Here is a 21,903-nt window from a genome sequence, read left to right as displayed (position 1 = left end):
TTACAGCCTGTAAAAAATCAGTGGGCCCAGAGTGGCTAAGTTGGTTGAGTGTCCTCCTGTGCACTAAACGGTTGTTGGTTTGATTCCGGGTCCGGGCACATACCCAGGCTTTGGGTTCCATCGCCAGTTGGGGCACTTACAAAAGGCAACCAATCAGTTTTTTTCTCTCTCTCTCTCTCTCCCACTCTCCCCTTTCCTCTCTCTAAGCATGTCCTTGGGTGAGGATTGGGAAAAATAAAGTAACCACTGGAAGTGGCAATTCTACCTGCAAGAATTTAATTTGAAAGCATCTAAAATCCAAAGAAAAATGTATGCTTGGAGATATAAAATTGCTGCTTTGTAATAAATAAAACCAGTAAACAACCTAAATGCCCTAACATCAGGGAAATGAAGCAAATCAAGGAACAGAATACATTTTAAATGTCTATTCAAAGATTTAAGCAAAGTAGTATATACAGAATAAGCTTAATTGTATAAAAACAGCCCTAACCAGTTTGGCTCAGTGGATAGAGCATCAGCCTGTGGACTCAAGGGTTCCAGGTTCGATTCCGGTCAAGGGCATGCACCTTGGTTGGAGGCACATACCCAGTGGGGAGTGTGCAGAAGGCAGCTGATCGATGTTTCTAACTCTCTATCCCCCTCCCTTCCTCTCTGTAAAAAATAAAATATATATATATTTTTTATATATATATATTTTATTAATTTTTTTTAAAGAGAGGGAGAGGGATAGAGAGTTAGAAACATCGATCAGCTGCCTCTTGCACACCCCCTACTGGGGATGTGCCCACAACCAAGGTACATGCCCTTGACCGGAATGGAACCTGGGACCTTTCAGTCTGCAGACCGATGCTCTATCCACTGAGCCAAACCGGTTTCAGCTAAAATTATATTTTTTAATTGTATAAAAACATACAGAAAGAATAAAAACCAGAAGAAAATAAACTAAAATGACAACAGGGGTTACTTCCAGTCAGTAGTGGTACAGATTTTAACAACTGTGTTCAGTATTTTTTTTTAACTTGGCAGAGTTACTACTACAATAAACTTACCGTTTATCAAAAAAAATTAAAGCCAAAAAATGTACAATATTGTGAAGGATTGAATATTATGTGTCTGGTATGACCGTATTTACCTCTGCAATTAGTTCTTTGGTTCTAAAAAACTTTTCTCTGGCATTTTCATAGACAGCTGAATTTGTAGAGCCTTGCTGGAAGTATGCTGCACCCAAATCATAACACACCTAAAATGGTAATGAACACCAATTTGCTTAATTTTTCATGTACTTAAAAGCTGACAAAATCCAAAATTATCTTTATCTCAGCAAGACACAGGTACATCCATAAGAAAACAACATTTCAACGAGAAGTTCATTAATGACCTTCGTCACAAGCAACAGAAACCAATTCTTACTAAGCAGAAAATAGATTTACCGGTAAGATTTCAAGTGGCCTACAGAATTATTGGTAAGGTCAAAGCATCAGGCTTGGAAAACAAAGGGGCCAGGGAGGCAAGCAGTCAGGACAAGAACCAACTGGTCTAATGAGATACCATTGCAGCAGCCATCTCAACACTAGACTCCACAACTCCTATCAGCCTTAGCCACCAGTGCTAGAAACACTGAAAGAGGAACTGCATACGCCCTTGAAGTACTGACCCTGGAAACTAGATTTTACTATCACAGTTGTTGCTCCTCATCATCACAATGGACCCTCTGTCATCCCCCCTTCACTGACTTACTAGCTCTTGATGCAGTCTAAATTAAATGTATGTGTCTGTCACACCTACGTGACATTCTTGCCCCCAAGCCGGGTAAGGCTAGAGAAAGCTAGCTTTTGGAATTTTCAGCTCTATTACTAGAAGCGAGCTCTGCCTCCTCTCACCAAATTTCAGATGGTAGAGAGTTCTGCTAAAATAGAAGAGGGGAAGAGATATTGAGGAATCACTCCAAAAGTGTGAGGGGGCCCCGCTGGTGTGGCTCAGTGGCTGAGCATCGACCTATCAACCAGGAGGTCACTGTTCGATTCCCTATCAGAGCACATGTCCAGGTTGCGGGCTCAGTACCCAGTGGGGTCGTGCAGGAGGCAACCCATCAATGTTTCTTTCTCACACTGATGTTTCTCCCCCTCTCTCTAAAATCAATAAAAGTATGTTAAAAATAACAGTATAAGTAAATAAGGCCTACTTTTTTTTTTTTCCAAAGTCTAACACAATTGCCCAGTGAAAGTGGCTCAGTGGTTGAGTATCAACCTATGAACCAGGAGGTCACGGTTCGAGTCACGGTTCGATTCTTGATCAGGGCACATGCCCAGGTTGCAGGCTCAATCCCCAGTAAGAGGCATGCAGGAGTCAGCCAATTGATGATTGTCTCTCATCAATGTTTCTCTTTCTCCCTCTTCTTTCCTCTCTCTAAAGTCAATAAAAATACACATATTTTCTAAAGCCCTAGCCAGTTTGCATCAGCACATAGAGCATCAGCCAACAGACTGAAGGGTGCCAGGTTCGATGCTGATACCCCAGTTGCAAGCTCAATCCTCAGCCTTAGTCCCTGGTTATGGCACATGCAGGAGGCAACAAATCATTCTCTCTCTCTCACATTGATGTTTCTTTCTCTCTCTCTCTCCCCACCCTACCACTTTCTCTAAAAAATCAATGGAAAAATATCCTTGGGTGAGAATCAACAACAAAATAATAAATAATGGGATGATCCCGTAAGATTTCCAACAATTTAACATGCACTAATTAAATACTGAAATAAATACCTGACACTGCATCTCCTCGGTTTTGATTTTCAATCCAGCTGTAGAGCTCTCGGTTTCTCCATTTACCATGCCTGGCTCCATGGCCAATAAATCTAATGTTCTCATTGTATGGACATAAAGATCCTTGTTCAATTTAAGGGCTGCCTCTAGTACCAAAATAGAATCAGAAGCTTGTTCTTTTAGCTATAAAAATTCAATAAACAAATTATTAAAATACAAAAATGGCAGCAATGGACTATATTAATCAAAACACATTTACAGGATACTAAGTAGCTTAGTGTACTAAGCTATTAAAAAAATTTTTTTAAATCAACAGAAATGCAATTAAATTTGTTGAAATAGTTACGTTAAAGTTTTAAAAAAATTTTGTAGATGCTAAATACAGAATTACAGAGATCATTTTTAAATTATGGCAACTCCCACATTTCTACTTTTATATTACTAGATCAATTAAAAAAACATCTGTTGCCCTGGCCGGTGTGGCTCAGTGGATAGAGCGTCGGCCTGCGGACTGAAGGGTCCCAGGTTCGATTCCAGTCAAGGGCATGTACATTGGTTGCGGGCACATCCCCAGTAGGGGGTGTGCAGGAGGCAACTGATCAATGTTTCTCTCTCATTGATGTTTCTAACTCTCTATCCCTCTCCCTTCCTCTCTGTAAGAAATCAATAAAAAAATTTAAAAAAAATAAAATAAACAAAAAAACATCTGTTGATTTTTCTAACTACAAAAATAACTTAAAATATAAGTAATGTTTATCGTAAAATTTTTAGAGTATATAAAGATGTCATATCATGAAATATTCGACAACAGAATTGGTAGTAAAGCACTCTATCATTAAGACTGAAAATCTGTACAAGTTACCGTATTAGCAAGCTGTGTTCAAACAGTGAAAACCTAAATGTCACTGCACCTAGACCTTGCCAACTCTCACATACCTAAGGTTAGGAGAAGCATCTAAATATGCTCTAAATGTCCCAGAATGTTCAAGTATAACTGATGCCAACACTCACCACTTTCAAAATATTTTCTGTTAGCTCTTTCTCCTGTTGCATCTGATTCATACTAAAAGAGAAATAATTGCAGAATACCAAATGTTACTCAAAGAACTGAAAATTCAAAACTTAAAAGCATCATCCTTGAAAACAAGATTTTAATAAAAATGTTTTCATGCTTAAAAAAAACAAAAACTCAATTAAAATGTTCATTTACCATTATTTTCTCATATGATTCACATTAAAAAAAAACAAACACCTCAATTAAAGAATAAAACTTACTGGCAGCAAAAGCTTATTTATTTCAAGTTAGAAACTATGCTCTCTAGCTCCAAATTTTAATAAGCTGCCACCTGGCATTTAAGAATTAGGCTTAAAATTACAGATATGGCCCTAAAATTACAGATATTACGGTTTGGCTCTGTGGATAGAGCGTTGGCCTGTGGACTGAAAGGTCCCAGGTTTGATTCCGGTCAAGGGCATGTACCTTGGTTGCGGGCACATCCCCAGTAGGGGGTGTGCAGGAGGCAGCTGATTGATGTTTCTCTCTCATTGATGTTTCTAACTCTCTATCCCTCTCCCTTCTCTCTGTAAAAAATCAATAAAATATATATATTTTTTTATTTTTTTAAATATATTTTTTTAAATTACAGATATGATCAAACTTTTGTAGTAACTCTTGCACTCTAAAATAATATTTACATATATTAAAATAGTTCCCCCCCATAAAAACAAATATATCTTCAAGTAAATTTAATTAAATGAAAAAAATCTTAGTATTTTGAATGTCAGCTAATACTTAGTAAGATGAAAGGCACAATTCACAAAGCACTCCCCTTCTCTCAGAGCTCTCTACGCTAAATATCCAGAACACTACATGATTCTCTCACTCTCTAACTCCTCCAACTCCAGCTTCTGAGGAAGGCCTCCTGCCCTCCAATTTTCGCTCTACCACTTATGTAGAAGTTATTAAAAATTCCCAAGTAAAGATTATATGAAAAAAGTGCCAGGTAAGAGTCATTCTGCCAACTTACACACTTAATTGAGGAGGTCCAGGTTTTGCCTGTTTGACAGGAAAACTACTTTGAACGATTGTCCTAATTGCCCTGAAGAAAACACAGGAAGAAGAAAATTTAATACATTATAAATGTCACTGCAATTATTTTTTCAAGTATTCCTTAGAAGATTCATAGTATAGAGTTTGAATTAACATAAATCTTTCTAAATCATCCACAATTATTTTAAATCAGAATGCTTTCCATCTATGCAGTCACAAGTTTTTTCCATTAGACTCATTTCCCAAGATCCTCTGAGAGCTATGAAGTAAAAGGAACCCTTAAATGCACACACCTGAAAGCTAAGTGAAATTAAACGGAGGCTGCCCAACACATTTTAGGTTTATAAAAACAGTTACCATTATGCTCTCCATCCTGGGAGCACACCTGCACCTTCCCTAACCCTTATTTACCCCCAGAGGCATGCATCTCCTGAACTTGAAGGGTCCCTATGAGACTTGAAACCAAGGGAGCAATGGGCAGCAGCAGCTCGACCCGGGCTTACCCCGGGATCCTGTCTCCAAGGCCCCCTTTTCTCTGACTTCTCAGCCAGCCAAAGCAGCCCCACCTAGTTTCATTTCTTTCCTATAACCTTTTTAAAGAAACAAAGCAATCCTGCATAGGCTCTCACCTGTTGCTTCTATCCTAAGCCCTTTCTTGTTTCCCTGTCCCAGCTTTAATAAACGTAACCTCAAAAAAATTTTTTTTTACCATCTATTGTAGAGAAGTATGGCCATGGCAGTGGTGGGAGGTAAAGTGGCCAGATCCATGTCTACATGCTTTGTCCCGGGAGGAACTTTACTGACGCACAGCAGTTCATTCAGCAGCATATTCAATACTGGAACAGACAAACTTAAAAGGAAGAAGCAAAGGTACATGTCAGCATAAGAAGCACGAAATATACAATTGAGTATCTTCACTGCAAAGAATTACATTGTTAAAAGGTCTAAATCTACAGGGCCATCTTATTAATTTGTCTCAACTTATATGAAAACATCCAATTTTAAGATTTGAAAGTTTTGTATTTTTAAATAAACATAGAAAAGTAGACAGAGTAATATAATGAATCCCCATGTCCTATCATTCAGTTCAGCAATTATCAACTGATGGCCCATCTTGTTTCATCTCTACTCTTACGCTCTTGCCTCCTTCCCATTTATTGTGAAGCAAATTTCCAAATTAAATTATTTCTTCCCTAAGTATTTCAGAATAGTGCTCCCAAAAAGTAACTCTTAACATATTTACAGTATTAATTGCACATCTAAAAATTTTTAAACTGCTTATTATCACCAAATAGCCAATCGATGTTCAATTTTCCAACTATCCCATAAACACACTTTTTTACACATTGCTATCTGTTGCTATGCCTCTTGAGTCTATTAGTAGATAGGTTTCAGATTAAAGAATAAATTTTTTAAATTTTAATATGTTGCCCGGCCGGTGTGGCTCAGTGGTTGAGCGTTGATCTATGAACCAGGAAGTCACGGTTCGATTCCCGGGCCAGGCACAGGCCTGGGTTGCAGCCTCAATCCCCAGTGTGGGGAGTGCAGGAGGCAGCCAATAGATGATTCTCTCTCATCATGGATGTTTCTATCTCTCTATCTGAAATCAATAAAAATATATTTTTAAAAAATTTTAATATGCAATGCTAGAGAATAGGTGGTGCAAAAAATACTTAAGCACTACTTTAAATATTTAATGAGAGTTATAAATTCACACAACTCTCTTGGAATGCAGTCTGGCAACATGTGCCCTAAAAATGTTTATACTGGCTGTGGCCAATGTGGCTCCATGGCTGGCCCTCACACCAAAGGGTCTCTGGTTCAATTCCGGTCAAGGGCACGTACCTGGGTTGCAGGTCCAATCCCTGGCCCCAATCCAGGCATGTGTGAGAGGCAACCAATCCATGTGTCTACTTCACATTGATGTTTCTCTCCCCCACTCCCTCCCTTCCTTCCACTCTCTCTAAAATTCAATGGGAAAAAAAAAAATCCTCGGGTGAGGATTAACAACAAAAATGTTTATACTACCTAATCCAGCAATTTAATGATCTAAACTATGAATGTAACTAAAAATTCAGATAAAATTTAAGGACAAAGATATTTAAGGGTTTGTGATTTATAAAAGTGAAAAAACTAGAAAACAAAATGACTGTCAATGAAGGAAAAGTTAATAAATTATACAATGGAATTATCTTCAAAATACATAAAATAAGAAAATGTTCATGATATTCTGTTAAAACAGTATATAGGGTATGATCACACCTTGTTTAAAAATAAAGCAAAAATATTAAAAACTCTTCTTTCTCCTCTCCTGTTATTTCCTATTTTCTGAATTTTTTTCACACTTTCTATAAGGTATTTCTATTTAAGTTGTGAGAAGAGGATAAAGATAAGTCATTTTCACGCTGGCTGGCGTGGCTCCGCTGGTGGTCACCCTGTGCACTGAAAGGCTGCTTGTTTGATTCCAAGTCACGGCACATGCCCGGGTTTCAGGCTCCATTCCTGGAGAGGGTGTGCAGAGGCAGCCAGCGTTTCTGTTTCTCTCTCTCTCCCTCTCTCTCTAAAAATCAATAAAAATATTTTTAAAATAAATCATTTCTAAGCATAGATTTGAAAGTATTACTTATTTGTAAACAAATAAACACTGATTCTAATAAGATATTTTGGGAGATAGTTATTGATTTGTGACCAGTAAAATTAACTGAATTATTATTCAATAGCAAGTAATTCATAATATTATGTAACATACCTTTTTTTTTTTTTTTAATCTTTACCCGAGGATACGTTTATTGATTTTTCAGAGAGGGGTATTGAAGGAGGAAAAGGGGAAGAGAGGAAGAAGGGGAGAGAGAGAGAGAGAAAGAGGAAGAAGTGTGGGGGGGGGGGGAATCAGAGAAGCATCGAGTTGCCTCTCCAATGCTCCCCCGACCTAGGTATGACAGGAAGGCAAACACACCACCTTTCTGGGTATGGGCTGATGCACCAACCCACTGAGCAACACCAGCCAGGGTTATAGCATTAATTTTTATCCATTTTCTTCAGATATGTAAAAATTGAAACACTTAAAACCTTTTAAGTGAGAATTTTAGTCACCACATCAAATCATTATCACCATTAACTAAACTGCCTTGATATTAATAAAGTTTTTACTCTAAAAGGTGATTTAAATTCATCTAACACTCAAATACTTTCTTGTAAAATACTTGCATATTTTATCAAGAATATACAGAAAAATAACTTTCATTTTAAAGGCTGATATCATAAAGCATATATAAAAATAAACCAAGCTATCTAAATAGTACTTCAAAATAAATTTCTTCTTTTTTACTCATTTTTAAAATATTTTTGGATCCCACCATTTTATTGAGGGCCTTCAGGTGAGGGTTAAGGGCTGGGAGGACAAACCCATCTGGCATCCTCGGCCTGGCCAGAATCTCCCCAGCTTCAGAGCCACCAAAGCAATAAACTTCATTTGAATCTCGCATACCTTTTCTCTAATATGTCCAAGTCCCACTTCAAATGTGCAGCAACTTTAAGAGCGAGTAGTTTTAAAATGCGATTTCTCTTGTTGTCAGGTGGAGGTTGAACTTGGTTTTGTTCATTCACTGAAGGTTTGGAAGCCTGTTCCAAAAACTGAACTATAAGTTGAACCGGTGCAGGATCTAGGATTTAAAAGAAAATAAACTCTTAAAATTAAGTTGTAATTAGGAAGATGCAAAGGGATTTACCGTTTTGGTTTATGGCAACAAAAGAAACCCAAGCAGCTGTGTAGCTGTAATGACTGCGGAATATGATATATAAGAATTGTACCTGGGGAAAAAGGGGAAGGTCAGGAAGAGGAGGAGTAAAGAGGAAGGGATAAAGAGGAATATTCAGCCCTAGCCTGTTTGTCTCAGTGGATAGAGCACCGGCCTGCGGACTGAGGGGTCCTGGGCTCAATTCCGGTCAAGGGCACATGCCTGGGTTGTGGGCTCCATCCCCATTTGGGGGTGTGCTGGAGGCAGCCAATCAATGATTCTCTCTCATCATTGATGTTTCTCTCTCTCTCCCCCTCTCCTTTCCTCTCTGAAATCAACAAAAATATATTTTTTTTAAAAAAGAGGAGTCTTCACATGCAGAAGAAAGCGCTTGCCGGGTAAGAAGGGCATGGCCACAGATTTCCAATCCAGCAAATAACCACTGTCCACATTGGAGGAAAAGGGATGAAACCACTAGCATGACTGTGTTAAAACGTAATTCGTCTGACTTGCACCAGCTACCTCTCCACACCTGCACCACAGAGAGGGTTGTTAGGAAGAAAGAATTCAATGAGACAACCTCTGAAGCATTAGGCACAGCGCCTGACACCCGGAAGGCACTTAACCAGTGTTTGTCAAAAGTCATGAATGAGCCGAAACCGGTTTGGCTCAGTGGATAGAGCGTCAGTCTGCGGACTGAAGGGTCCCAGGTTCGATTCCGGTCAAGGGCATGTACCTTGGTTGCGGGCACATCCCCGGTAGGGGGTGTGCAGGAGGCAGCTGATCAATGTTTCTCTCTCATCGATGTTTCTAACTCTCTATCCCTCTCCCTTCCTCTCTGTTAAAAATCAATAAAATATATTTTTTTAAAAAAGCCATGAATGAAAAGAATGTAACACCGGTGGTAAGATCACCCAGGTGAAGCACACCAACTCCGCACACAGTCGTTTTCCATCCGCGAAAGCCAGTCTCTCAGGCTGAACCAACCACATCTGGGTTCCAACTTTGAACCAGCCAAGTCCTGCCCAAGGCACTTCCCTCTTCATACCAGTACCTTTCCGGAAAATGCCTGGAAACCAGCCTTCCTCCCGGAGCAGCCCGCTCGGCCTGGGATACTGATCGTTATCACCCTGACACCGAGTGGTCGGCAAACTCGTTAGCCAACAGAGCCAAATGTCAACAGGACAACGATTGACATTTCTTTGGAGAGCCACATTTTTTAAACTTCAACTTCTTCCAACGCCACTTCTTCCACATAGACTCGCCCAGGCCGTGGTCTTTTGTGGAAGAGCCACACTCAAGGGGCCAAAGAGCCGCAGGTGGCTCGCGAGCCGCGGTTTGCCGACCACTGCGACAATAACCATCTTGCAGATGGAGAGCATTTCCCGTTCTTCAAAGATTTTCTCATCGTCAGGTGTAGCCCAACTTTGTAATACGTAATTAAGACTCAGTAAAAAAAACCCTCTCGTTGATGAAAAAAAAAAGTTAAATAAGAACCGAAGACCTCACTGGCGTCAGGATTCGCCCCGGAACCGTTGATTTCTCCCCAGCGCCCCCACGACCGATCGCGGCCCGGGTTCTCCGAACAGCCAGGCTCCGAACAGCCAGGCTCCGTACAGCCAGGCTCCGCAACCCCAGCGACCTCCGAAGAGACCACCGTGCAGGTGCTAACACCCGGGGACCCAAGAGCCTGCTCCGCGCTCTCCTTCGGCCGCCGCGGGGGGTGCCCCGCACCCGGACTTGCCTCCTGCTCGGCGAGGGGCCCGGGCTGCCCGCGGCTTCGGGGCCCAGAAAGCGCGGAGGGGCCTGGAAGCCCGCCGGGCACACCCGGGGGCCGGGCCCCGCTCCCGTCGGGCTGCAGGCGCCGCGCTTACCCGGGCAGGGCTTGCGGAGATGTTTCTCCAACAGCGACTCCTCCAACAAGAACTCGAACCAGCAGGTCTGCGGCGGGGTGCAGGGCCGGCTGGAGGTGGCCGCCTCCCGGTCCGCCGCCTCCGCGCTCATCCTGCCCCCGCCGCCGCTCCCCCCAGGGACGCTTCCCGGCTCCAACCTGACACTCGGACGCGGGCCCGGGACTGCGACCCGCCGGACCCGCTGGGAACGGGGATGCGCTCGGACCCTCCCGGAACCCCGCACGACTTAAGATGGCGGCGGCCCCGGCGGAGGCGGAGCCCTTTGGACCCGCCTCCCTGCGCCGCCGCGCCTCCGGCCAATCGCGGTTCGGGTTGGAGAAGAAGGCGGGACCTCCCCACAGACCACGCCCCCTCCGGGTTAACCGTGGGAGATGATTGGGGGAAGCTGGATCCCAGCGGGCTTTTCGCGTTTTTCGGGGAGTTTCTCAGCGAGTGAAAGAAACACCCTGATTAGGGTGGCCAGGAGCCTCGACGTCTTCGTTCTAGACGGTGGACGCGACAGGTTCGGCTGGTGAGCCGAGGCGTCTTCTCGAGGGAACGCTGGCGGCAGCCGCTCTTCGGGTTTCGCGGTGCTGCCCAAGGACAACGGGAAGGAAGATGCTGGGAAGTCGGCCAAGGAAGACAAAGACCCAGTGAAGAAATCGGGGTGGTCCAAAGGCCAAGTGCAGGACAAGCTCAGTAGCCCAGTCTTGTTTGGCAAAGCAACCCGTGGCAGGCTCTGTTAGGAAGTGCCCAGCTGTTGCCTCTGAGACTGAAGATCCTCGGTTCAACTAGTTTCAAGTAATTTACACCAGAAACACCAAGATGCATGAACAACAGGTCCCACCAACCTGCACGTTTTGAAAAATAAAACTTGATTAAATTTTTAAAAAATAGTGAGCCAGGCAGTTTGTCTTGGGTGCTTTCAACTTCCCCATTTCCCTTTCTGAGGTCTCCTCCCACCTGGGTCATCTCGAAGGACTAGGACGTGGCCCCCAGCGTCCTACAGGGATGACAGCCTTCGGCGAGATGCAGACTTCTCAGGTCTAGCTCTCAATATTTAGCTCCTGTGTAAGCCTCGTGATGTACCCGCCGTGGATATTGTTAAGCCCATTTTTACAAAGTATGTTCAAAAGACAAATGACCATGGATGTCATTAAGGTTTAAGAAATCAGTACAGCCCTGGCCAGTGCGACTCGGTTGGGCGGCGTCCTGTGCACGGAAAGGTTGCGGGTTCCGTTCCCAGGCAGGGCACATGCCTGGGCTGCAGGCGGATCCCTGGGAGGGGGCGTGCAGGAGGCAGGCGCTTGATGTCTGGCTCTCAGATCGATGTTTCTCGCTCGCTCTCTCTCTTCCTCTCTAAAAATCAATTTTAAAAAGTTTTCTCCCGCCCTAACTGGCTTGGCTCAGTGGATAGAGCGTCGGCCTTCGGATTGAAGGGTCCCAGGTTCGATTCTGGTCAAGGGCATGTACCTTGGTTGCGGGCACATCCCCACTAGGGGCTGTGCAGGAGGCAGCTGATCAATGTTTCTAACTAACTATCCCTCTCCCTTCCTCTCTGTAAAAAAAAAAAAAAAAGCAAACAAATCAATAAAATACATTTTTTTTAAAAGTCTTCTCCCACCCCTCGGGGGAAAAACATCAGTTCAGGTGCCTTTGGCTCTCTGAGAAGTACCATGGTGGTCCACAAGAACAAGTGCCTTATGAAAGGTGGCCAAAAGGGAGCCAAGAAGAAAGTGGTTGATCCATTTTCTAAGAAAGATTGGTATGATGTGAAAGCACCAGCTATGTTCAATATAAAAAATACGTATTGGAAAAACACTAGTTACGAGAACTCAAGGATTATATATAAATAAAAAATAACTTAAACATTTTTAAAGAATTTTATTATGGAAACACAAGGGAGTGTAATTAAGCATGAAATAATTTCATTCATGGTAATAGATACACATTATAAAAATGTGAAGTAAACTAGTTGATACCCCAACTCTTTTAAAGGATTTATACATACTGAAATTAATTTTTATTCTTTTGCAAAGACATAACCTTAGTTATAGGAGGAACACATTTAATCTAAATATTCAATGTAATTGATATAATTCATAAGTCAACATACATAAAACTAGTTGTATTCATCTTTGTTACACAGCTGTACAAAGCTATTACCATAAAATACGAAAGGATTCTTTAGGAAATATTTCAAACCATATGTCTGGAATGCATGTTTCTTTCTGATACTATTATTCCACTAATTACAACGGTCAGATGTTCAGTGTATCTCCTATAGAACTGCACGTAGGATTATATATGCCGAGATTAAAATATTGCAAATTCTAAGAAACTTATAAACAGAAATGGTTCCAAGATGCCTTTATACTAAATCCAGCAAATCTTTTTTATTATGAAAAACAAGTTTAATGTTTAGAAATCTTAATGGATGAAACATAGTTGAATCAAATATATTCCTTTGCAATTTTGTCCTCTAATTTTATTTAAACTGTTAACTCTATACATTAAAAAACTTAATAATAAGACATTTTTTCAATAAGAAATTGTTCAATTTCACTTGCAACTTTTTTAGAGCTATACTTTTAATACATATTGGGATCTAAAACTATTAGCAAATAGCAAAAACTATTTTAAAAACTGGACCAATAAAGAGAGAATATTTTGAGATGCAAGTCAGGAAGTAGTTATTTGCTTTACAGAAGGCTCTTAAATATACAGAATAATTCATAACATATGCCCTCTAAATATTCATGCATTTAAAATAAACATACCAAAAAAAAAAATCAACTGACATACAACTTTTAGAAACCCCACCAATTTTATAAAGAGAGGCACTAGTTTTACCCACAAAAGGCATCAAGATGTTTTTTAACAGTTCAAAATAAAGGGGCCAAAAAACTATTTTTCAAAAACAAAACAGTTTAATCAGATTCACTGTGTCCTTCAAAAAATTCCTATTTTTTTAAAGCGTATTTTTCAGCCCTAACTTGTAACACACTCTGACCTCCATTTCTGCTTTTCCTTGAATCAATCTGGACTGTGTGGAAGAGTGCCCCGACATAGAGGCATTATGTGGGTTAATAGCCTGAAAAACATAGTCTATAACCAAGTAATAAAGAAAAAAGTTCCAAAGTACAATGCATACTCCTGAGGTTGTAAAACCCACCAGTCTAACAAAAAGCACCAAGATACAGATGCCAAAGGTAGAAAAAATAGAAACCAGCAGAGTCAATGTCATAGACCTTATCAAGTAAGTTTTGGATTGTTTTGCATTTGGGAGACAAAATAGTATCAACTAGTTTACTTCACAAATGCAAATAAATAAATGAATTTAGCAAGCTAGAAATCTCATCTCTGCCCTTAGTGAAAATAGAATAGTGAGGTTGTGCTTAATAAGGAAAAAGTTACCAAATTCTTCTTATGGAAAAAAAAGAAATGGATAATATTTTTTCAAAAATAAAAAGTAAACTTTGAAATGAAGTTAAGGCACTTATTTCAATGTTTTTAAGGGCAAAGTATGCTTTATGTTTCTTGAAGAAATTCCTTCCACACAAATACCACAAACTTTGCTCCTTACATAATAGATTTTTTTTTTAATCCTCACCCAAGGATATTTTTCCATAGATTTTTTAGAGAGAGTCGAAGAGAAAGGGAAAGACAGACAGAAATATCAATGTGACAGAAACACATTGATTGGTTGCCTCCTGCACATGCCCCAACCAGGGCCAGGGCCAGGGCCAGGAAGGAGCCTGCAACCCAGGTACGTGCCCTTGGCCAGCGAGGGCACATAATAGATCTTTATTGTCAAACCTAACAACTGTAAGTTACCCAAAGAGGATTACTTACAGAATGTTTAATCATTTGTTACTCTACAAATAAGGAAATTAATTAAATGCACTCAGTTCCAGTACTATTGTTTTAACTACAGTTAAAATAGAAACAAATAAGCTTACTTCTCATATCCAGTATCATTATTTCTATATTGAAGATCACATTTTCCTTTTTAACATGCTGAATGAAAAATTCATTATTTCGAAAATTCAATTAAAAATTTCTCCAAATCTGTTTTATTTAAGAAATAAGTTGACAGAAGCAAAAGCAACTTACTAATATGCCACAAACAAAAATAAAACAACAAAAACACACCGAACTAATTCTGCATATTTGATCATAATGTAAATCAATAAAAATTCAATTAAATATTTCATGCTGCATAGAAAATAGGCTGCTCTATTTCCCTTTCAAAACATGCAAGCTGACTTTTAAATCACAATGTTTTACATGTTCTACGTAATTAGGTTAACTATGGAAATAGTTTTATAAGGCTTGAAGCTAAATATTAGTGACTCTCTATTAAGATGTATAGAGAACCTGAAATACCCTGCCTACAGCTAACTTTGTTAAAAATTACATAAAAGCATGAGAACTAATAAAATTAATGCACCAGATATGACACAGCCATCAAACAATTCTTAAGCTCCAAAAGAGCAAAGCACCCTAGAGCTAGTCTAAGCATGAATGTGCCTTGGTACTTTTAAAATATATTACAGAAAATAAAGATAATAGAAAGATGCTCCCTTTCAATGTAGAGTAGTGAATCTGTAATTTTTACAGCACTTTGAAAACCTGGTCACTAAACAGATATACAAGATAAAAATAACCATACATCCCATCCTAGCCAAATAAGTCATTTTAGATTTTCTTTTAATAAATGATTAAAATATGAAAATATTTAATCCGAGTCACGGCACACACACAAAAAAAATTTAACTTAGGGAAACTAAGAGCTGTGAATTTTACAATTGTCATTTTGTTCTTAATGTTGAAGACTGCCTCACGGTTTCACAAATAATAGCACTTTAGTTTTATAATACGCCCATCTGTAAACAGAGGTATATGTAACAGCATCTGCACATATCTCCAGAAACTGTAGCTCGTTTTAGTGTACATATTTTTATTCTGATAACAATTTTTTACCTAATATTTTAGTACAAAACATGTGAATAGGTTATAAATACCATATTTGTATTTTTTAAAAACCTGATCAACATTCTTATAAATGTCTTTTTAAAAAAATATGTAGGTAAAAAGAGTTACTATTGCCAACACCGGTTTGGCTCAGTGGATAGAGCGTCGGTCTGCGAACCAAAGGGTCCCAGGTTCGATTCCGGTCAAGGACATGTACATTGGTTGCGGGCACATCCCCGGTGGGGGGTGTGCAGGAGGCAGCTGGTCGATGTTTCTCTCTCATAGATGTTTCTAGCTCTCTATCTCTCTCCCTTCCTCTCTGTAAAAAATCAATAAAATATATTTAAAAAAAAAAAGAGTTACTATTTATCAAGTAACTATTTAACAAGTTACTATATAACAAATTCATATTAAGTTTATGAGCATAAGTGACAAAAGCTAACCACTTAAAAGTCATAAAGTAATAAAATGCAATATCATGCACTATGTAAATTACTAAGAAAGTGCTCACTTAGATAAGTAGCAGATGAGAGCAGTATCATGGAAAATCTGGATATATCTTTATATATATATATCCTTAAAAATCACTTTCCTTTATGCCATTTCCATTTTAATTTAAGTGCCACATATTTTCAGCTAACATTTACGTTAGCTTTTTATTGTAATATTTCAGTCCTATTATAAAGCATAAAACACCTTTAGAAACTGCCTTGAATGTAAGAATAATTCTCTTCTTCTATTCTATAATTATATCATATTAAGTACATATTAAATGTTACGTTTGAGAACTATACTCAGACCTTGAATATATTCAAATTCAAGATAAATGTTATGATAAAATAAAGATTTCTGAGGAAATTTTTATAATAGTTTGGAAGGTGAAATCTTTAAAGACCATGTAACAGTAAGAAGAATCGCTGGCTGGAATACTGCAGAGGGGTAAGATTTAACATTTTACCGAAGGCCAGTGATGCTTAATCTTCTATTCCCCACATACTTTGGGTCCAGTTAACGGCAGGAGAGGAAAAGCAGCAGCAACACTTCAAATGTCCATACTCTGATTTCCAAAAGGACACCCCATTGTAGAAGAAAATTAACATTTACTTCGGATGGAATAAGTCTCTGCTATTTTCAAGACTGAAAGGATATCACAGTGTTGATTTTATATACAAAGTAAGATCTGTTCCAATACACTCTAGTGAAATAATTCACATATGGAGAATAGTTAATTTTGACCTCATGACAAAATCGCCCATATTTTGAGTAGGTTAACTTGTCACCCTCTTCACAAACCACCTATCAAGAGATATGAAACATAATATTAAAAGCTTATTAAGTTATAGGATAAATAAAATCAATGTACAAATGACTACATTCATATGGAAATATATTATGCTAAACATGAACTATCTCACATTGTTCAGTGAACATCTCATATTGTTTAGTGAATAGAGTCTCTTCTTTAAGAGAATAACCATATACACTAAATTTCTGAGCGTCCCATTGAGATTGAGAAACCAGTATAAAGTGTTTCTAATTTTTAAAATATTTAATCCTAAAATGTAGAAGGCTATATCTCTATATTCCATTAAGAACCTTATCATGGCCGAAACCGGTTTGGCTCAGTGGATTGAGCGTCGGCCTGTGGACTGAAGGGTCCCGAGTTCGATTCCGGTCAAGGGCATGTACCTTGGTTGTGGGCACATCCCCAGTGGGGGCTGTGCAGGAGGCAGCTGATCGATGTATCTCTCTCATCGATGTTTCTAACTCTCTATTCCTCTCCCTTCCTCTCTGTAAAAAATCAATAAAATATATTTAAAAAAAAAAAGAACCTTATCATGGCTGAGAAATGAACATCAGGGTGGGGCAAAAGTAAGTTTACAGTTGTTCATATCGAAAATAATACGCTAATAGGTAATAGAAAAATAAACTCTGTTTCTGCATACTCACAACTGTAAACTACTTTTGCTTAATCCTGTATTTTTAAATTTTTGATTTAAGAGAGAGAAACATCAATGTGAGAGAGAAACATCTATCGGCTACTGCCCACATGCACCCAACTGGGATTGGGCTGCAACCTGGGTATGTGCCCTGACCAAATATTGAACCCACTATGATTTGGTTCACAGGGCGACACTAACCAACTGAGCCACACTGGCCAGGGATATATTCTTAGTGTATATTCAAACATTTCTCCTGGTATAGAACTGACTTACAATTATCCTGTAAACAAGTAAATTTTTAAAATATATATTTTATTGATTTTTTACAGAGAGGAAGGGAAAGGGATAGAGAGTTCAAAACATCAAGAGAGAGAAACATCGATCAGCTGCCTCCTGCACACCTCCCTACTGGGGACGTGCCTGCAACCAAGGTACATGCCCTTCACCGGAATCAAACCTGGGACCCTTCAGTCCGCAGGCCGATGCTCTATCCACTGAGCCAAACCGGTTAGGGCAACAAGTAAATTTTTGTGATTTATCCAGTGTACACCTTTTCACTCCCACCTTAATGATGTTCACCAAGATAGCATAGCTAGCTTGAAGATTTTCTATAATAAAACACTAAATGTTATTCTAATGCCAACAAAAGATGTCAGAGAGCCAACTTTAAGAGTAAAATGATAGATTAGCTTTAAGTCCATGCCTGGCATTATATGCAAGTAACCTGATCTTCGAAAGGGAGCATAAAGGTAGCTAAAAGCAGAATAAAAAGGCTTCAGATAGCAATACAGTAATTACTGAATACCTGTGATGTTTACTAAAATTCCATTTTGTCACCAATTAAGCAAAAGATCTCAGACATCAAGTACCAACAGAGAAAATTCAAAATACAGGTAGCAGAAAACAGAGTAAGTTTATATTACAAATTTAAGGGGTCATGAAGAAAGAGAAAGATGAAAATCATAAAAACTAATTTCTCACCTCCAAACTGGTCTGATAAGACAAATAATTATTTAGGAAAGAGCAGAAAAAATATGGGCCACAACCTGAACAGAATGTGCACTCCAACCTAGAATAACCTAATGACCTAATAAACTTTTCCTAAGGGCCTCCACACTCAACTCTCCCAGGAGTAAAGGTACCCATTCCAGACAGCACTCCCCTGCCAGTCCTCTTCATTGCTAGACATACAGTATACACTACAGACTGAGAGGTAAGGTAGTAGATATGTATCAAATTACAATAAATTTAAGATAGTAAGATATGTATCAAATTACAATAAATTCAAGATAGTAAGATATGTATCAAATTACAATAAATTTCTCAACATAAGAATGTAATACTGCCCAGCTGGGTGGCTCAGTGGTTGAGCATTGGCCCATGAACCAGGAGGTCACGATTTGATTCTCATTCAGGGCCCATGTCAGGGTTTCAGGCTCAATCTCCAGTGAGGGGTGTGCAGGAGGCAGGTGATCAATGTTTCTATCTCTATCCCTCTCCCTTCCTCTCTCTCTCAAATCAACAAAAACATATTTTAAAAGAAGAATATAACATTGAGTTAAAATCATCATTCAAATCAAATTATATCAGCTTTTCATTTTTAATGGTTTTTTTCAGTATTATTTTGTATCTGTTTCAGATGTATAGCATAGTAGTTAGACAATCATATACTTTACAAAGTGTTCCCTCTGATATTTCTAGTACCCACCTGGCATGGTACATAGCTATCACACTATTACTGACTATATTCTTTATGCTGTACTTTATAACCCTGGCCATCTTTGGTTTATAAATGTTGAACATGCATAGTATAGGTAACAAATAAGAAATCCATGTATTGGAAAAAAATCTCCCCCCAAAAAATATCCAACTTTTCTTTTGTATATTGAAAAAATATTTCAGCCGAAACCGGTTTGGCTCAGTGGATAGAGCGTCGGTCTGCGGACTGAAGGGTCCCGGGTTCAATTCCGGTCAAGGGCATGTACCTTGGTTGAGGGCACATCCCCGGTAGGAGGAGTGCAGGAGGCAGCTGATCAATCTTTCTCTCTCATCGATGTTTCTAACTCTCTATTCCTCTCCCTTCCTCTCTGTAAAACATCAATAAAATGTATTTTAAAAGAAAAAAATATTTCAAACTACTTTTAGTAAGTTCCGCCCATCTATATATATAAAAAGCCAGTGACGGTAATGCTGTAACAACTGGTCGCTATGATGCCCACTGCGGCCAGTGAAGCGGCCTGATTGGGGGATGGAGCTGGGCCAACTTCCCGGGGCGCCCCCCCCCCCCCCCCCCCCCCCCCGCAACTGGCCCTGCCTGATTGGCCTCTCCCACCCCAATTAGGGGTAGGGCCAGTGGCCAACCTCCTATGGCCCCTCCCCTGACCAGCCCACCCCACCCCAATTGGCCCGCAGCTCCTCCCCCTGGCCAGCCCCGCCCCTGATCACCCCCCTAACCCAATAGGGGGCAGGGCCAGCCAGCCAACCTCCTGCAGCCCCTCCCCCTGGCCAACCCCACCACCGATGGGCCCTCACCACCCTGATCGGCCTGCAACCCCTCCCCCCAGCTGGCCCCACACCCCTACCCCAATAGAGGGCGGGGCCAGCCAGCCAACCTCCTGCGGCCCCTCCCCCTGGCCGGCCCCACCCCAGATTGTCCCCACCACCCCAATCAGGGGCAGGGCCAGCTGGTCAACCGCCTGCAGCCCCTCCCCGAGGCCGGCTCGGCCCTGATTGGAGCCCTGATCAGGGCAGACGCGCCGGCCAACCTCCCACCATCTCCTCCTCCTGACAGGACCAGCCCCAATCTGCCGATTGGGGCCGGACCCCACCTGTGCATGAATTCGTGCACTGGGCCTCTATTCTATATAATAAAAGCCTAAGCAACCGTTATGGTGGAATTATTAGAATGACTGGTCACTATGATGCGCACTGACCACGAGGGGGCAGATGCTCAACACAGGAGCTACCCCCTGGTGGTCAGTGTGCTCCCACAGGCCACTCAGCCAGAAGCCAGACTCAAGGCTGGTGAATGCAGCAGTGGTGGTGGGAGCCTCTCCTGCTTCCACGGCAGCACTAAGGAGCAACAAGCTGAGTAGTAAGAAGCAGCGAGCAGGCGGGCGGTAAGGAGTGAGTGATCCCGGATTGTGAGAGGGTGCAGGCCGGGCTGAGGGACCCGCCCCCAGTGCCTGAATTTCGTGCACCGGAAAGAGCAGAAAAAATATGGGGGATATAACTTTTAATTCTTAGCTAAGAATTAAACTTTTTATATAACTTTTAATTCTTAGCTAAGTTCCCAAATTATGTTTGAATATTACAAGTTTAAATAAAACCATTTTTATCAAAAAGAATTCATTTCCAAATGGTTACTTACATGGCCATTTGCAATATCTAATAAATCTTTAACCCTACAGCCTCGCATGGTTCCCACCTCATTGCAGATAGCATCCTCTACAATTAGGTAATTAGCTTTGTAAGATGTCAGTATTTTATAAATATCCTCAGCAGATCGCTTTGAATAGATTTGATAGATCTGAAAGAATATAATTAAAACAGTTATTTTAAAGGACATTTAAAACTTTTGTTAATCAAAACTATACATTAATTTTTCTCTACTATGTTCTTAGTACTGAGTACTATCTGTACAAAATAAAGATATTCACTGAAACTTGATTCCTGTCCTCAGGAAGTTTATAAAAGTATTCCTATGTAATTAGCCGTTTGTATATCTTCTTTGGAGAAATGAACATTCAAGTCTTTTTTATATTCTTAAATTTTTATTTACTTACTGATTTTAGAGAGCGAGAAAGGGGGAAGAGAATAAGGGACGGGAGAGAGAGAGAGAGAGAGAGAGATTGAAAAACACTGATTTGTTGTTCCACTTATTTATGCATTCATTGGTTGCCCTGACCAGGATCAAACCCACAACCTTTCATATAAGGATGATGCTCTAACCCCGTGGTCGGCAAACTGCGGCTCGCGAGCCACATGCGTCTCTTTGGCCCCTTGAGTGTGGCTCTTCCACAAAATACCATGGCCTGGGCGAGTCTATTTTGAAGAAGTGGCGTTAGAAGAAGTTTAAGTTTTAAAAATGTGGCTCTCAAAAGAAATTTTAATCGTTGTACTGTTGATATTTGGCTCTGTTGACTATGAGTTTGCCGACCACTGCTCTAACCAATTGAGCTACCCAACTAGGGCTACATTCAAGTCCTTAGCCCATTTCCCCCCAGCTTTATTGAAATATAATTAATACATAACATCATACACATTTAAAGTATACAATGCACTAATTTAATATATTTAAATATGGCAAAATGATTGCCACCATAATGTTAGCCTCCATTATGTCACATAACTACCATTTCTTTTTTTGTGGTAGATTTAAGATCTACTCCCTTAGCAACTTTCAAGTATAAAATACAGCATTAATAACTATACTCACCATTTCGTACATTAGATCCCTAGAACTTATTCATCCTATAACTGGAAGTTTGTATCCTTTGACCAACATCTCCCAATTTCCTACCCTCTAGACCCTGGTAAGCACTC

The 21,903-nt window shown here is 40.2% G+C and overlaps 2 protein-coding genes and 1 pseudogene across 4 annotated transcripts in view; 1 reads left to right on the top strand and 2 right to left on the bottom strand.

Annotated features, from left to right (window-relative positions):
- Positions 1 to 10,700, bottom strand: part of INTS8 (integrator complex subunit 8) — a 43,466-nt gene extending 32,766 nt beyond the window's left edge. For all 3 annotated transcript variants that reach the window (XM_008148531.3, XM_054708251.1, XM_028156082.2), the window contains exons 1-7: positions 10,421 to 10,700; positions 8,297 to 8,471; positions 5,519 to 5,659; positions 4,787 to 4,858; positions 3,771 to 3,822; positions 2,760 to 2,942; positions 1,133 to 1,240 (exon numbers count right to left, since the gene is read on the bottom strand). In XM_008148531.3, coding sequence (XP_008146753.2) covers positions 1,133 to 1,240; positions 2,760 to 2,942; positions 3,771 to 3,822; positions 4,787 to 4,858; positions 5,519 to 5,659; positions 8,297 to 8,471; positions 10,421 to 10,550 — 861 coding nt within the window. In that variant the 5' untranslated portion in view covers positions 10,551 to 10,700. The remainder of the gene's footprint in view (positions 1 to 1,132; positions 1,241 to 2,759; positions 2,943 to 3,770; positions 3,823 to 4,786; positions 4,859 to 5,518; positions 5,660 to 8,296; positions 8,472 to 10,420) is intronic.
- A 1,414-nt stretch (positions 10,701 to 12,114) lies between these two features.
- Positions 12,115 to 12,301, top strand: LOC114234108 (40S ribosomal protein S3a-like; annotated as a pseudogene).
- A 2,185-nt stretch (positions 12,302 to 14,486) lies between these two features.
- Positions 14,487 to 21,903, bottom strand: part of DPY19L4 (dpy-19 like 4) — a 51,147-nt gene continuing 43,730 nt past the window's right edge. The window contains exons 18-19 of the mRNA XM_054708395.1: positions 20,729 to 20,887; positions 14,487 to 16,711 (exon numbers count right to left, since the gene is read on the bottom strand). Coding sequence (XP_054564370.1) covers positions 16,547 to 16,711; positions 20,729 to 20,887 — 324 coding nt within the window. The 3' untranslated portion in view covers positions 14,487 to 16,546. The remainder of the gene's footprint in view (positions 16,712 to 20,728; positions 20,888 to 21,903) is intronic.

This window comes from Eptesicus fuscus, chromosome 19 (genome assembly GCF_027574615.1).
Source record: "Eptesicus fuscus isolate TK198812 chromosome 19, DD_ASM_mEF_20220401, whole genome shotgun sequence".
In the NCBI taxonomy this organism is placed as follows: Eukaryota; Metazoa; Chordata; class Mammalia; order Chiroptera; family Vespertilionidae; genus Eptesicus; species Eptesicus fuscus.
The sequence above is the reverse complement of the archived record's forward strand: the minus strand, read 5'-3'. Positions and strand labels throughout refer to the sequence as shown.